Genomic DNA, 14,385 nt, shown 5'->3' with positions numbered 1-14,385 from the left:
ATACATTCAAGTAACAGCTCCCTGATGATTTTGCTTAATTCAAAAAGCTTAGTTCATAATATATGAAAGAACAAGGCAACCTTTCTTTGAATCAAGCTTGTAATAGAGCGAATGGCGGTGACTTTAAAGATCTGTTTCTTCCCTGACAGCTGGATTGGAGCATCAACATTAATACCATGTGTAAGTCCCTCTTGCAGTTAGGGCCAGGAATTGTGCTTCATCTGAAGTGAGGTGCTTTTTCTCCTCAGTGGCATATCCCCCCCTTTTTTTAGCACCTTTTTTTGTTGTTGTTGTTTCAGTTTGGCTTCATTAACTATGAAGTAGGAGATAGCAAGAAGCTCTTTTTCCATGTGAAAGAAGTTCAGGATGGCATTGAGCTACAGGCAGGAGATGAGGTGGAGTTCTCAGTGATTCTTAATCAGCGCACTGGCAAGTGCAGCGCATGTAATGTTTGGCGAGTCTGGTAAGTATTTTTATTGTGGTTGTATTAGTAACCACCCTGGACTGTCTCTTCACTTCTGTAGTCTCTGCCTTTTTCCCATGCCTAGCTTTTTCCCCTCTTCTGTCACTTTTTGGTTGTTTTTTGATATTTCCTACTTCAGGTACAGTCTTCTTTACCTTTATTCATTGTCTCACCTTCATTCTCATAGACGTGGCTCAGTGAAACAGGAAGGAACTGTGTTTGTGCTATGCTAACACTACGTTAAGCTATAAATCTTAAATATAAAAATAGATTAAGTAGTCCTTCTTTTTAAAGAATTCTGCTTAGTTCCTTTTCTTCCATTAAGCCATTTAGAGGTTATATGCTGCTTAAAACTCTAATTTTTATAGCTTAGCCGTCCTGACTCTCGTGCTGTTTTTGTTGTTTTAATCTCAGAATTGTTACCATGAGAGAAGCTGGGAATCTCGGGAACTGTTTCTTCATATTTCACTTTTCTAAGGTTTTTCACGTCTGCTGTCTGTTTTATGCATCTGTGGAACTAATCTCTCTGGTTATAGACCAGCTAGGGTTGACCCTCCCCCAAATATTTCTTCCAGGCCCTATGCAGTTGGAACCTTGAGTTGGGGAAAATAATATATAAACAAACTTGTCTGTCTTGTTTTTCTAGCTGGCTAGATGAAGCAAGAGTTCCCCTCATTAAAAGTGACTCATTTGGGCAGTTAGGTAGAAACATTTCTCTGCAAGTGCTTACTTTATTCCCAACAAGTGTTGCTTCTTCTCACCTCTTGACTTTGTTGCAGCGAAGGCCCCAAAGCTGTTGCAGCTCCTAGACCTGATAGGTTGGTCAATCGCTTGAAGAACATTACCCTGGATGATGCCAGTGCTCCTCGCCTAATGGTTCTTCGTCAGCCAAGGGGACCAGATAACTCAATGGTATGAGGCCATACAAGGATTGGGGGAGGTCCTTTTTCAACAGGACCTCTCTGACCTTCATTAAGGTCAGAGAGCTTAATGAAGCAAGGAGTTTCAGTACTGCTTATAACTGGTTAGGACTTACATCAGCCTGTAATGTAATGGTTGCTTACCATAACAAGCACATTTCTTGCTTTTCCTAATATTATACTTTGAACATAGCTTAAGCAGTGGGTCAGGAGGGCTTACTATATAGATTTTCTCCTCTGGGAAAGAAGTGGTAGTGCTTAAGGTGATTTAAAATAATGCTTTTATAAAGTTCATTTTGGAATGGGTGAATATACTGTGATTTTCATGTACCCAAGTCATTAACTTCAATTTTATTTATTCACAGGGATTTGGTGCAGAAAGAAAGATCCGTCAAGCTGGTGTCATTGACTAACCACATCCACAAAGCACATCATTAATCCACTATGATCAAGTTGGGGGGATTCTGGTGAAGGGTTCTGAATATCTCCCTCTTCATCCCTCCCCAAATCTGGAATACTTATTCTATTGAGCTATTACACCAGTTTTAACACCTTCCTCGTGTTATGTTTAAAAAAAATAAATAAATTTAAGAAAACCATTTTAAAATTATGCACAGTTGCAGCCTGGAAAACTTAAGGTGGCGCCTTATAGTATCAATTTTAGGAGCTTTATTTGGTGCATTTAACGCAACTGGTAATTGCAAAATCCACTTCGCCTGTGTAAGTGAAAAATATAGACTGTTATCTTGTTGGCCCTATGAAATTCTGCACTTGATATTTAGTATATACTCTACCTTCATTAATTACTTCTGGCAAGATGTTCTGCCTTAGCACTCAGTTGCATTCTTTCCCTTTTCTTTCCTGTTCATTATGCTTTAATTCTGAGGACCATATGAGGGTAGACTATATTACCTTTTAAAAATTACAAAAATTTGTATAGGTGAACCATTTTCTTAAAGTTGATGGCCAAATGTTAAAATGTTATTTTTCATACCATTTATAATCTTGTCACAATCCACTTAACAAAGTTTGCTTAGATTTCAGTGAAAATTATCTTCCAGAGTAGTGGGGTTTTTTTTTTTGTTTTTTTTTTCCTGCCTGGGATGGGGGGTAACTTTACTACAATTAGTATGTATGGTGCAGAATTTCATGCAAAAGAGGTTTGCCAGCAGTGTGACAATTTAAACGTATTTAAACAAAAACAAAAAAAATGAATGCACAAACTTGCTGCTGCTTAGATCACTGCAGCTTCTAGGACCCAGTTTCTTTTACTGATTTAAAAACAAAACGAAAAAAAAAAATAAAAAAGTTGTGCCTGAAATGAATCTTGTTTTTTTTATAAGTAGCCGCCTGGTTCCTGTGTCCTGTAAAATACAGACACTTGACCCTTGGTGTAGCTTCTGTTCGACTTTATATCACGGGAACGGATGGGTCTGATTTCTTGGCCCTTATCTTGAATTGGCCATATACAGGGTCCCTGGCCAGTGGACTGAATGAAGGCTTTGTCTAAGATGACAAGGGTCAGCTCAGGGGATGTGGGGGAGGGCGCTTTTATCTTCCCCCTTGTCGTTTGAGGTTTTGATCTCTGGGTAAAGAGGCCATTTATCTTTGTAAACACAAAACGGTTTTGCTTTCTCCAGTTTTCTGTTAATGGCGAAAGAATGGAAGCAAATAAAGTTTTACTGATTTTTGAGACACTAGCACCTAGCGCCTTCATTATTGAAACGTCCCGTGTGGGAGGGGCGGGTCTGGGCGCGGCCTGCCGCGTGACTCCTGGGTCTGGGGCCCACGTGGCCGGGGCGGGGACTCCAGCGCCTGAGGCGCCGAGTGATTGCGTAGCGGGCGGGGCCGGAAGTGCCGCTCCCTGGTGGGGGCTGTTCATGGCGGTTCCGGGGTCTCCAACATTTTTCCCGGTTGTGGTCCCAAATCCATCCGAAGCGGAGGCAGCGGAGCTCAAGGTAAGGTTCTGGCGCGCGTAGCATTCGGCTTTGGGACGTACCGGAGTCTCACCGATTGCCAGGAATCGAGCGGAATCTACGAACTGGAGACAAAGGCCTTGGGCGGGGGTCCTTCGTTTTGAGCCCTACGAGGGGAGATATTTGGAGACGGAAGGGGGAGTGGGATGGGGTCGCGTCCTGGAGGCCGCCCCCTAGAGCTGAGAAGACTTGCAGGAGTGGTGCGAAGGGGGGTTTCCTTTACCTTAGGCTGAGGGCGGGGCCCAAGTACTGTTGAAAAATAGACAAGGGTGGGGGTTGCTAGAAGGATATACTCCAGAAATCTGAGGCCCACACTAACCTGCAAGTATTTTTGTGATCCTGAATCATTTTAAGAACCAAGTGGAGGGTCACGTGTATGGAACCGATCCATTTCGAACTCTTGTTTTAGTTACTATTGATTATAGAAAGCTTTGAAGTGCTGATGATGTGGCTCGCCAATTAACCCTAATTGCTGCTTTCCCACAGGTTCTTGCTGGTGTGAAATGACTGAGTACAAACTGGTGGTGGTTGGAGCAGGTGGTGTTGGGAAAAGCGCACTGACAATCCAGCTAATCCAGAACCACTTTGTAGATGAATATGATCCCACCATAGAGGTGAGGCTCAGTGGTCTTCCGCTGACCTGACCCTAGTTCTCACTTTCGGTTTACCCTTACCCATAGCCTTTATCTAGTGTTCAGTTTAAAGGAATAAGAGGAGAGAAAGTAAAAAGTTATTGCGCTCAGTAAAACAGTAAGTGAAGCCTTCCATGTTTCTAAAGAATAGTTCATTTTCATTAGCTACTGAAGATTTTCTAAATAGCTTATGCAATTTTTAACAGTTCTGTAAACTGTTGCATACTCACTGTTGAGCTCCTTCATATATGAATTAGTTTTTTTATGTATGACAGCTCTATTAAATGAGAAGCAGGCCATAGTAGAGAGACTGATCATGTGGGAAATAATAGCAGGATGGAGATAAAGGATTCAGAGATCTGAGTGTTCTTCAATTTTCATTTCTTAGCTAGTTAAAGCAGCTGAGACTGTGGGTTGGAGTAGAAAGAACTTGAAATTTTGAGTCACTGTCTAATTTTGGTCCCTGTTTGCACTTTATTTAGTTACGTGATATTCACCAAATCACTTAATCTCTCTAAGCCTCATTTTCTTCATGTATTAAATTACTACAAACTTGTCCTGCCTACCACACAGAGATGTGAAAAATCAAATAATGTGTTTAAATTATTTATGAATGGTGAAGCACTGCTTAATAGTACTTAAGGATTCTGTAGTTATTGTGGAAGTTCATGTTACAGATTGTCTTCAGTAAGTGGCATCTAAGGCCCTTTAAAGAAGAGGTTTTATGATTTTGTTCAACTTAAAAATGTCCAACTCTAGAGAGTACTTTAATCCACACCCTGACTTTCCTACCATCTGGCTACTGAGTGTTTCATTAAACTAACTGTAATAGTAGCCATTATTAAATATTGGTTGCTAATTCTTGGCAAAATCTTTATTTCAGGCTTAACAGCTTTAATATTTTTATATTAAATTTTTAATGTTTTAATTGAATATTTTCAGAGTTTTATTTATTGAGGAGTAATTTATAAGTTAAATACATAAATGTTATGGCTACAACTCAGTGACTTTTTACATTTGTATACACTCATGTAACTACCACCCAGATCACAGTATGGAACATTTCCAGTACTCTAGAGAGTTCTCCAAAGTGTGATGACATTACTAAAATATAAGTTAAATTGTTGCCTTAAAGCCAAATTGGAAGTATTTTTTATATGATCTATGCATAGCTCTCTTCCTGAGGAATTAATTATAACTCTGCCTTTAAGAATTTGATTCAGGAATATTTCCCAAAGATACAATCTGTCATGAGAAAAAGTTTTGGAATTATAATCTTCCCTGAAGCAAAAGGTATTTGTATATTTAGTCATAAACACAAATGATGCTGTATGTAAAGCTAGGTTGTAATTGTGGGAGGTATGTTGGGACTTTTTAAAGTAAAATGAACAGCACAAATGAAACAGTCCAATTCATAGCTTAGTAAAATACACTGTTACTTAATCTCTAGTTTTCTGAGTGCAGTAGAGCTATCATTTGAATTACCTTTTTTTTTCCTTCATCTTTTCCAAGAACAGGGGGTTCCACATATACTTTTCTGCAGGCCTATGGGATATGCGATTTTTTTCATTAGGGTGACATTAAGTAGTTTCTGTTTGTGATTATATATTAACAGCTTGAGGAACAAACCAGATAGACAGAAATGGACTTGAATAGTTAGGAGCTTATTTAACATTGGCAATAGCATTGCATTCCCTGTGGTTTTTAATAAAAATTGAATCTCCCTCCCTCCCTGACCCCATGCCCTCTACACCCCCAGGATTCTTACCGAAAACAGGTGGTTATAGATGGTGAAACCTGTCTGTTGGACATACTGGATACAGCTGGACAAGAGGAGTACAGTGCCATGAGAGACCAATACATGAGGACAGGCGAAGGCTTCCTCTGTGTATTTGCCATCAATAATAGCAAGTCATTTGCAGATATTAACCTCTACAGGTACTAGGAGTGTTCTTTTTTCTGGAAAGATGATCTTTAACTGTGTTCTGAAGCTTTGTGGGGAAATAAGGATACCATACTAGGGAAGATACACGTTTCTAATTATGTAAGGAGTTGGTTTTAGGTTGTTTGACATTGATAATCTAGGGTAATTACTGAAAGTAAATATTGGAATTTATCTTATATAATATTCTGTCATCATAATTCTTGATAATACATAAATGAAGCTTGCTACTGGGAGTGATTCAGAACTAGGTGTTGAAGTCGGGTACAGTGGCTCACACCTGTAATCCCAGCCACTCAAGGCTGAGGCGGAGGATCGCTTGAGGCCATGAGTTCTAAACCAGCCTGGGCAACATAGTGAGACCCTGTCTCAAAAAAAAAAAAAAAAAAAATTAGCTGAGCCTGGTGGCTTGTGCCTGTAGGCCTGTCCCAGCTACTTGGTACTCTGGGAGACTAAGGTGGGAAGATTGCTTGAGCCCAGAAAGAAGTTCAAGGCTGCAATGAGCTATGATCATATCAGTGTACTCCAGCCTGGGTGACCAACCAAGATCCCAGCTCTTTTAATGAAAAAAAAAAACAGAACAAACTAGAGGTGTTGTAATAGATCACAAAGGAATTTTAGAGAGGAAAACACCTTTAAGAAACATCCTTACGTAAGTAATACAAAGAATGATAGAGAAAAAACAAATGGGGAGTAAAGATGAAAATGGGGCAAAGGAATGTAAAGATGGACTTTCTCCATAGAACCATACAGTTTCAAAGCTAGATTGGACCATAAAAAATTCTAGTACAACATTCTTATTTTACAGAATCAGAAATAGAGTTCAGAAGGTGGTCTGTTAGGTTTTGATGTCATGATATTAGAAGCAGAGCCAGGACCAAAATCCCAGGGCTCCTTTTTCTTAGTTTAGTATTCTTTAAGCAGAATAATAGTTAAGAATATGGACTTCGCCTGGGTTGAAACTTGGTGCCATCATTTATTAGCTGTGTGACTTCGGGGCAAACTGCTAAATTTCTGTGTCTCAGTTTACTTATCTATAATATGCAGATAATAGTACCTACCTCATAGAGTTGTTGTGAAGGTTAAACAAGTTAATAAATTTGTAAATTACTCAGAACCGATCCTGGCACAAAGTAAATGCTATTCAGGTGTTCTGCCTACGGCCTTGAGTCCTGGCTTATTTTCCATCCATATGAAGATGTCCACTCTCAGAAGCAAACTGGTCCAGATCTGAGTGTTTTCTTCTAAACCTACTCTATTTCCCATTATCTGTCTCTAAAAATAATAACAGTACTTAATAAAATACCCAACACTTGACAAGCATCTAATAAATATTTGTTGAATTTCTAGAAGTCATTTTTCTTGTTCCTTACAAGGCATTTATTCATTTTTCTACTTCTGCCCTACACCAAGGCAAAGAGTATTTAAAACATCTTATAAAAATGCATATAACAAGGTAAATTTATTGAAAAATAGACTTAAGAAGTGAGGCAAAGAGAAAATAAAGGTAAGGAGTTAAAACAGTTATTCTGTAACTATGTGCATGAAGTGCCAATGACCTTCCAAAGGTAGACTATAAATTTGGCAACTGTTATGAAAATGGAAATAGCTAGCTGAAACATTCAGTATCTGTATGCTGAGGGCAAATCAGTTGCTCAGAAGAAGCAGGATTATACTTTGACTAGAAGGAAATTTTCTCATGGATCTTCAAAGAGTGTTGTTAAAGAACAGTAGTAATGTACCAATGACATGGTGCAGGTACTTTAGGCTGTCTCATTATCCCTTAATGTAGGCTATTGCCATCACACCAGCACACAAGCTGTGCAAATAGCCAGTGGAATGCAGTTCAGGTATATGACTTTGTGGTAATCCAAGGATAGAGCCTAGAGCAGTGTTGTGCAGTATGGTAGCCACAACCATATGTAGTTATTTACATTTAAGTTAAATAAAATTTAAAAATTAGTTCCTTGCCCACGTTAGTGACTGACTTATTCAAGTGCTCAGTAGCTACATGTGATTAGTGGCTACCATGTTGGACAGCAAGGATATAGACCATTTCCAACATGGCAAAAAGTTCTGTTAGACAGTGTTGGTCAAAAGAAATCTAGAGTAATAGATTCTATGTTATGCTATGCTGTATGGTACGTCTTGCGTGTCATTGAAGCGGGTGCTGTCAGTTGGGAGTTACAGATCCTTCACCCTTCCTTGACTGAGAGCAGTTCTTGTGTTTTCTATTTTATATCTTGGGCTTCCAGCTACAATTTTGTTTGAAGAAAATGTTTGGGCACCACCCATCTTGAAAAGCTCTAGACTGTCTTCCATTAAATACTGTCACTCCCAAGGGAACTTCAAAAAGTTTTTTAAAGGCAGTGAGTTTTACTTTTTTACTTCAAAGCTTAATTTAGAGTGTGATTTCTAGTTGGCAATTAAATCCAGAGCCAAGCTCTTTGGAGAATTCAGGAGCCTACTTAGGGCATGTATCCTAAAATATCCCTTCACTTCCAATAGAAGGTAAACTGGTACTGAAGGCTTCCCTGTGGCTGCTGCATCAAGTCTAAACCAGTCTCCTTATTATAAGGTCTTCTATAATTGTTAGAAAAAAAGCGAAACTCAATATTAGAAGCTAATAGGGCTATATACAATTTGCTGGTTTCTTTTTTGCCCTAGCTGTTTATTCCTTCCTAAAAATTTGTTTTACTTATATTCTGATAATATATTCCCTTTTTTAGGGAGCAGATTAAACGAGTAAAGGATTCAGATGATGTACCTATGGTGCTGGTAGGAAACAAGTGTGATTTGCCAACAAGGACAGTTGACACAAAACAAGCCCACGAGCTGGCCAAGAGTTACGGGATTCCATTTATTGAAACCTCAGCCAAGACCAGACAGGTATAGTAGGGCTTTCAGCATCTGTGCAAGGGTTTGTTTAAGACAGAAGATAAGTTGATTGACTCTGGTAGAGATGTGATCCACATTCTTTGTTGTTATGGATTTTTAAATGTTCTATTTTTTTTTCTTCGGTTTAAACCAAAAATGAACTTAATATTCTAGTATGGCATTTTTACTCCCACTTTAGCATCCACAAGCATTTCTAATGGAGACCCTTGATTAAAAATATTTATAAACATTAGTTCTTTCTCCATCAATACCAGCCATTGTTCAGGGCTTAAGTCTCCTGAATAAAATTTTTAGATCTGGTAGTTCTGTATCTATTTCCCACATTATCCTTTTTCCTTACCCTAAATGTTTTTTTGTAAAATATACCATTTTTACATCAGCTATCAGCCTGTTCATGTGATTCAATAAGAATGCTAAGTTTAGTGTCCTCTTCCTAAATCACTCTATTTTATCAGCTATTAAGTTGGTAATTGGAATTTTAAATCCACATTAAGAAACACAAATGAGAGAGAGCTTACAATTTGGAATATGTCAGTTGAGCTGTCTTTATCATGTTCTTTCATTCATTTTTTTAATAGGGTGTCGAAGATGCCTTTTACACACTGGTAAGAGAAATACGCCAGTACCGAATGAAAAAACTCAACAGCAGTGATGATGGGACTCAAGGTTGTATGGGGTTGCCATGTGTGGTGATGTAACAAGGTGAGCTTATGGTTTTTTGACATAATTGTAAATCTTAGTATTTAGTCTCAGGCAATTTGGAGGAGTGTTAGTGTTACTGCCTGTATGTTGTTATTTAACAGAGTTTCTGCATACTCTGTTCTTTGTATTTTCCTCATGGCACCCTTTCTGAAAGTTCTGAGATCTGAACTATTTTCAAAACAATTATTCTACAGACATATTTATATTTTTGGTAACATTATAAATAGTAAGACATTATTTATGTGATAAATGCATACCATATTTTTGGTACTATCCAGAAATTTGAAGGATTGTTATATCAAAGCTGAATGATAATGAAATGGTGTGTGTTCTTTTCTTACAGATACTTTTAAAGTTCTGTCATCAGAAAAGAGCCACTTTCAAGGTAGGACAAGTTTGGAAACATAATTCATGTTAATATCTTAAATTTGTTTTTCTTATAGTCTGTGTGTGTCACTTATATGAATTCCATCTTTATTTCAGCTGCACTGACACCCTGGTCCTGACTTCCCTGGAGGAGAAGTATTCCTGTTGCTATCTTCAGTCTTACAAAGAAGCTCCTGCTACTTCCCCAACTCTCAGTAGATCAGTACAATATTCTCTAGTTGAGAAGTTCTCAGAATAACTACCTCCTCACTTGGTTGTCTGACCAGAGAAACGCACCTCTTGTTACTCCCTGGTATTTTTCTGCCCTTGGTTCTCCCCGGCACACACAAATACACCTCCACCACCCCAGGTTTTTCATCTGAAAAGCAATTTGTGCTCTGAAACAGAGAACCAAACTATAGACATGAAATTCTGTTGAAAACAGTGTCTTGAGCTCTAAAGTAGCAACTGCTGGTGATTTTTTTCTTTTTACTGTTGAACTTAGAACTATGTTAGTTTTTGGAGAAATGTCATAAATTACTGTTTTGCCAAGAATATAGTTAATCTTGCTGTTTGATTTGTTTGTAATGTTATCAGCTATATTCTATAAATTGGCATCTGCTCTGTATTCATAAATACAAAGGTGAATACTGACTTTTGAGTCCATCCTAGTCTTCTCAACTTTAATTAAATCCAACTTTCACAATGAAGTGCCTTTTTCCTAGAAGTGGTTTGTAGACTTCCTTTACAATACTTCAGTGGAACAGATGTCTCAAAAATAATTATGCATGAAAATGAATGTCTGAGATATGCCTATGACTTATCTACCTTTGAGGAAAAGGTATACCTATATGATAGCAGATGATATTTCGTACATGTATGAATTTGGTTTTCCAGAGGCCTGTTTTGGGGCTTTCCCACGAGAAGGATGAAACTAAAAATTGAATAATTTCACTTAATTTTTACCTAATCTCCACTTTTTTATAGGTTACTACCTATAAAATGTATGTAGGTTGTTTCTTCTAGCTTAATGGTAATCTAATGATCAATGAACTTCCATTCATATTCAAATTTGATTTATATCAGAAAGCTCTACATTTGCAGGTGTTCTAATATTGTAAAAACTTGGTGTAGTAGTATTTAGTAGCTATGATCAATGATTTTCAAACCTCAAGTATAGTATATTAACAGACAAATTGCATTTTGACTATATATCATGGTATCTTAATGATGTAGATAATTGCCTTCAATCTACTTCTCTCCCCACTCTAAACCCCTCACCCCACAGCAATAGGGGCTTGATTGTTTCAGTTGAGTAAAGCATGGTGCTAATGGACCAGGGTCATAGTTTCAAAACTTGAACAAGCCAGTTAGCATCACAGAGAGAGAAATTCTTCCACATTTGCTCATTGCACCAGTAACTCAAGCTAATAATTTTGCTGGGTGCTTGCTGTTAGCTCTACAAGGGAAGAAGAGGTCAGTTAGAACAAACCTTTATACCATGACTGGAAAAACTTGGTATCCTATGGAGGGTCGGCTTAGAAGTCTTTAGACCCTTTTTTTTTAGCCACATGGGAACTCTAAATTAAGCCAATATTTTTTTCTCATTTTTTTTTGAGGAAAATGTTTTAAATTTTCTTTATTTATAATGTTCTTGGGAGTGTTTAAAACAGATTATAATGTTCTTTGGAGGGTTTAAAACTAAGCTGATGAGTTTGTTCAAAGCAAGAAGTAGCCGTCTTTAGATTGAAACTGCTATTTGAGACAGGAATGGAAAATATAATGATAATTAGGATTTGGAAGCTTGACATTTCTATTTGCAGATAATACCCTGGTAATTTTAATGAAAAATAGACTAGACTTGGATAACTTTTGATAAAAGACTAATTGCAAAATTGCTACTTCCTGTTTTGGTCTTTTAATGTGTAAATACTTAAGTCCTCCATCTTCTAATATGAATTTTCATTTATTAAGCAAACTCCATATTACATTGAAATGAATTCAGAAGAGGGAAAGAAATATACACTGTGCCAGAGCATAATCAACCCAGAGAGTTGTGCTCCTCAGTGCTGATTCTGGGAGCTTTCACAGTACTGCCATCATCCGTAAACAGAAACTCTGCCTCTTTGTTTCTGCTCCTTTAGGAGCAATGATTGCCCTGTGATTTTCCTGAAGCTAGACTGAGGCTTATGACCTCAATCATGTTCTTTTTAATGTGTCTATGACTGGCAATGTGACTCTTTTTCTAAAAAGTCTATTAAATTTAATGTCAAATTAGCAAGAAAGACAGTTACTCATCGTGGGCTCTCCTGCCGATAGCCCTTGTATGTATGTACCTTATAGTTTTCTCAAGTATGTTCTAAGCACAGAAGTATCTAAATGGGGCTAAAATTCAGACTTGAAAATGTTCTTTAAATCACTTCTTAACAAGTTACACATAGGTGTGAGTTTTGGCCCAAAAGGATGACAAACTTATAATTAAGACTGAATAACTTCAGTGTGGTATAAAATGTGGTTTTTAGAATATGTTTGTGATTGCTGAAAATAATTCTAGTTTACCTCAAAATCTGAAAATCTCTTTCCCAAAGTTAAGTGCCTGGCCAGCTGTCATAAATTACATATTCCTTTATGTTTGTTTTTTTTAAAGGTTGCATGTTCAAGAGTGTGAAAATAAGATGTTCTGTCTAAAGGCTACCATGCCTAATCTGTAAATGAATCTGTTAAACGCTGTATTTTCTCCAGAAGCTTACTGTAGAATGTTACTTAGTAATACAGTATCATACTCATTACAATTTTTACTTTAGGAGCATAATAAGTAAAATCTCAATTTCATTTAGTGGGCCCCATGTTTAGTCTTTCATCATCCTTTAAACTGCTGTGAATTTTTGTCATGACTTGAAAGCAAGGCTAGAGAAACACTTTAAAAAGATATTTTGGTTTTTTTTCCCATTCCAGAATTTGTGAGTATAATCATATTTTGCTTTATATTTACAGTCATGAACTCAAGCTGGCAGCTACAACCAAGAACCAAAAAATGGTGCATTCTGCTTCTTGTGATTCATCTCTGCTAATAAATTATAAGAAGCAAGGATAATTAATTAGGGAAAATATTTTATTTGGATGGTTTCTGTAAACAAGGGACTATAATTCTTGTACATTATTTTTCATCTTTGCTGTTTCTTTAAGCAGTCTAATGTGCCACAAAATTATTTTAAGGTGTTTTTTTTCTATAAGAATTGTTTTAAAAGTATTCTCGTTATCAGAGTGGTTGTTATTATGTTTCAAAATGTAAAATGATTTTTAAAAGCCTGAGTACTGACCTAAGATGCAATTGTATGAACTCTACTCTGGAGGGGGGGGGGGTTGCAGTGGAAGTTGTATGACTTTTATATTTCAGTGCCATCAAATACAGGTTAAAATATCAATTGTGCAATTCTGCTGTTTAAATGGGAACTATTGGCCTCCTTGGCCCTAAATGAAAGGGCTGTTATTTTAAGTTGATTATTTTATTATAAATTAATCATCCTAATTTTTAAAAATTTGGTTGAATGTTTTTCTTGTTAAATAATGTTTAAAAATAAAAACTGGAAGTTCTTGGCTTAGTCATAATTCTTTTTTTCACTGAAGTCCCTTTATACAAAGCTAATATTAATTTCAGACTTTTGAATGTGATATTTGGACAGTATTGGAAGATCTTAGTTCCTTTTTGAAATGTGTCAAAGCCTGCTTTAAATTATTACCTTGGGGATGATTCATAGCTATTTGTCAAATTTGTATACATTAATACAAAACACTTAAAACTGCTATTGGAGATCTTTTGTTCTATTTTTGCATTACTGCACAATCTGGCAATCTTGGTATTAATTGGAAGAGCATTGGTCTAGGGGCTAGGGAACCTGAGTTCCAATATAATTTTACTACTCTGGCCTACAGTTTCTTCATTTGAAAAATAGGGGAGTTGAATTAGGATATCTCAGGTTTCCCAATCTTATAAAAGAATGATTTCTTTCTCTGAAGCAGGTTGGGTGGGGGAAGAAGAAGAAGAAAAAATTAAAAAATGATTTTAAACCTAGACTTTTTCACCTACACTGGAATACTGTAATTATGGGGACCTTGGTTTATTCTATCAAAGACTTATCAAAAAATTTTTTCACCTTTTTCCTTAAAAAGGTAGGGAAGTCATTAATATTTGTCTAAATTAAGCTTGAGAAAGCCTAATTTAAGTGACAAAATATTTTTATCTAGATAGGACTACTAGAAAGTACAAATATTTTAATTATAAAATGTTTATGGAAAAGAATTATGGACTTTGTGTATCTAAAACATTTCTCCCTTAAACTATCACCTAGGGCTCATGTCAGATATTATGTTCTGCTAATATCTGACCCTCCAATAACTGAAAAAAGGAAAGGAAGAAAGGATATTTTTTTCTGATGAGAGCAGCTATAATGTTCAGCAAAATAAAGCTACAGAAAGGCAAATGATG

The 14,385-nt window shown here is 36.8% G+C and overlaps 2 protein-coding genes across 5 annotated transcripts in view; both read left to right on the top strand.

Annotated features, from left to right (window-relative positions):
• Positions 1 to 3,083, top strand: part of CSDE1 (cold shock domain containing E1) — a 37,870-nt gene extending 34,787 nt beyond the window's left edge. For all 4 annotated transcript variants that reach the window (XM_045546883.1, XM_045546884.1, XM_045546882.1 and 1 more), the window contains 3 exons: positions 300 to 463; positions 1,243 to 1,375; positions 1,749 to 3,083. In XM_045546883.1, the coding sequence (XP_045402839.1) occupies positions 300 to 463; positions 1,243 to 1,375; positions 1,749 to 1,796 (345 nt within the window). In that variant the 3' untranslated portion in view covers positions 1,797 to 3,083. The remainder of the gene's footprint in view (positions 1 to 299; positions 464 to 1,242; positions 1,376 to 1,748) is intronic.
• A 150-nt stretch (positions 3,084 to 3,233) lies between these two features.
• Positions 3,234 to 13,508, top strand: NRAS (NRAS proto-oncogene, GTPase). Its single transcript, XM_045546885.1, has 8 exons — positions 3,234 to 3,341; positions 3,846 to 3,973; positions 5,751 to 5,929; positions 8,663 to 8,822; positions 9,410 to 9,533; positions 9,877 to 9,918; positions 10,017 to 10,740; positions 12,894 to 13,508. Exons 2-5 carry the CDS (start codon positions 3,863 to 3,865, stop codon positions 9,527 to 9,529), a joined length of 570 nt encoding a protein of 189 aa, XP_045402841.1. The 5' UTR covers positions 3,234 to 3,341; positions 3,846 to 3,862; the 3' UTR covers positions 9,530 to 9,533; positions 9,877 to 9,918; positions 10,017 to 10,740; positions 12,894 to 13,508.
• The last annotated feature ends 877 nt before the right edge of the window (positions 13,509 to 14,385 follow it).

This window comes from Lemur catta, chromosome 3, assembly GCF_020740605.2.
Source record: "Lemur catta isolate mLemCat1 chromosome 3, mLemCat1.pri, whole genome shotgun sequence".
Taxonomy (NCBI): Eukaryota; Metazoa; Chordata; class Mammalia; order Primates; family Lemuridae; genus Lemur; species Lemur catta.
This window is presented reverse-complemented; position numbering and strand designations above follow the sequence as displayed.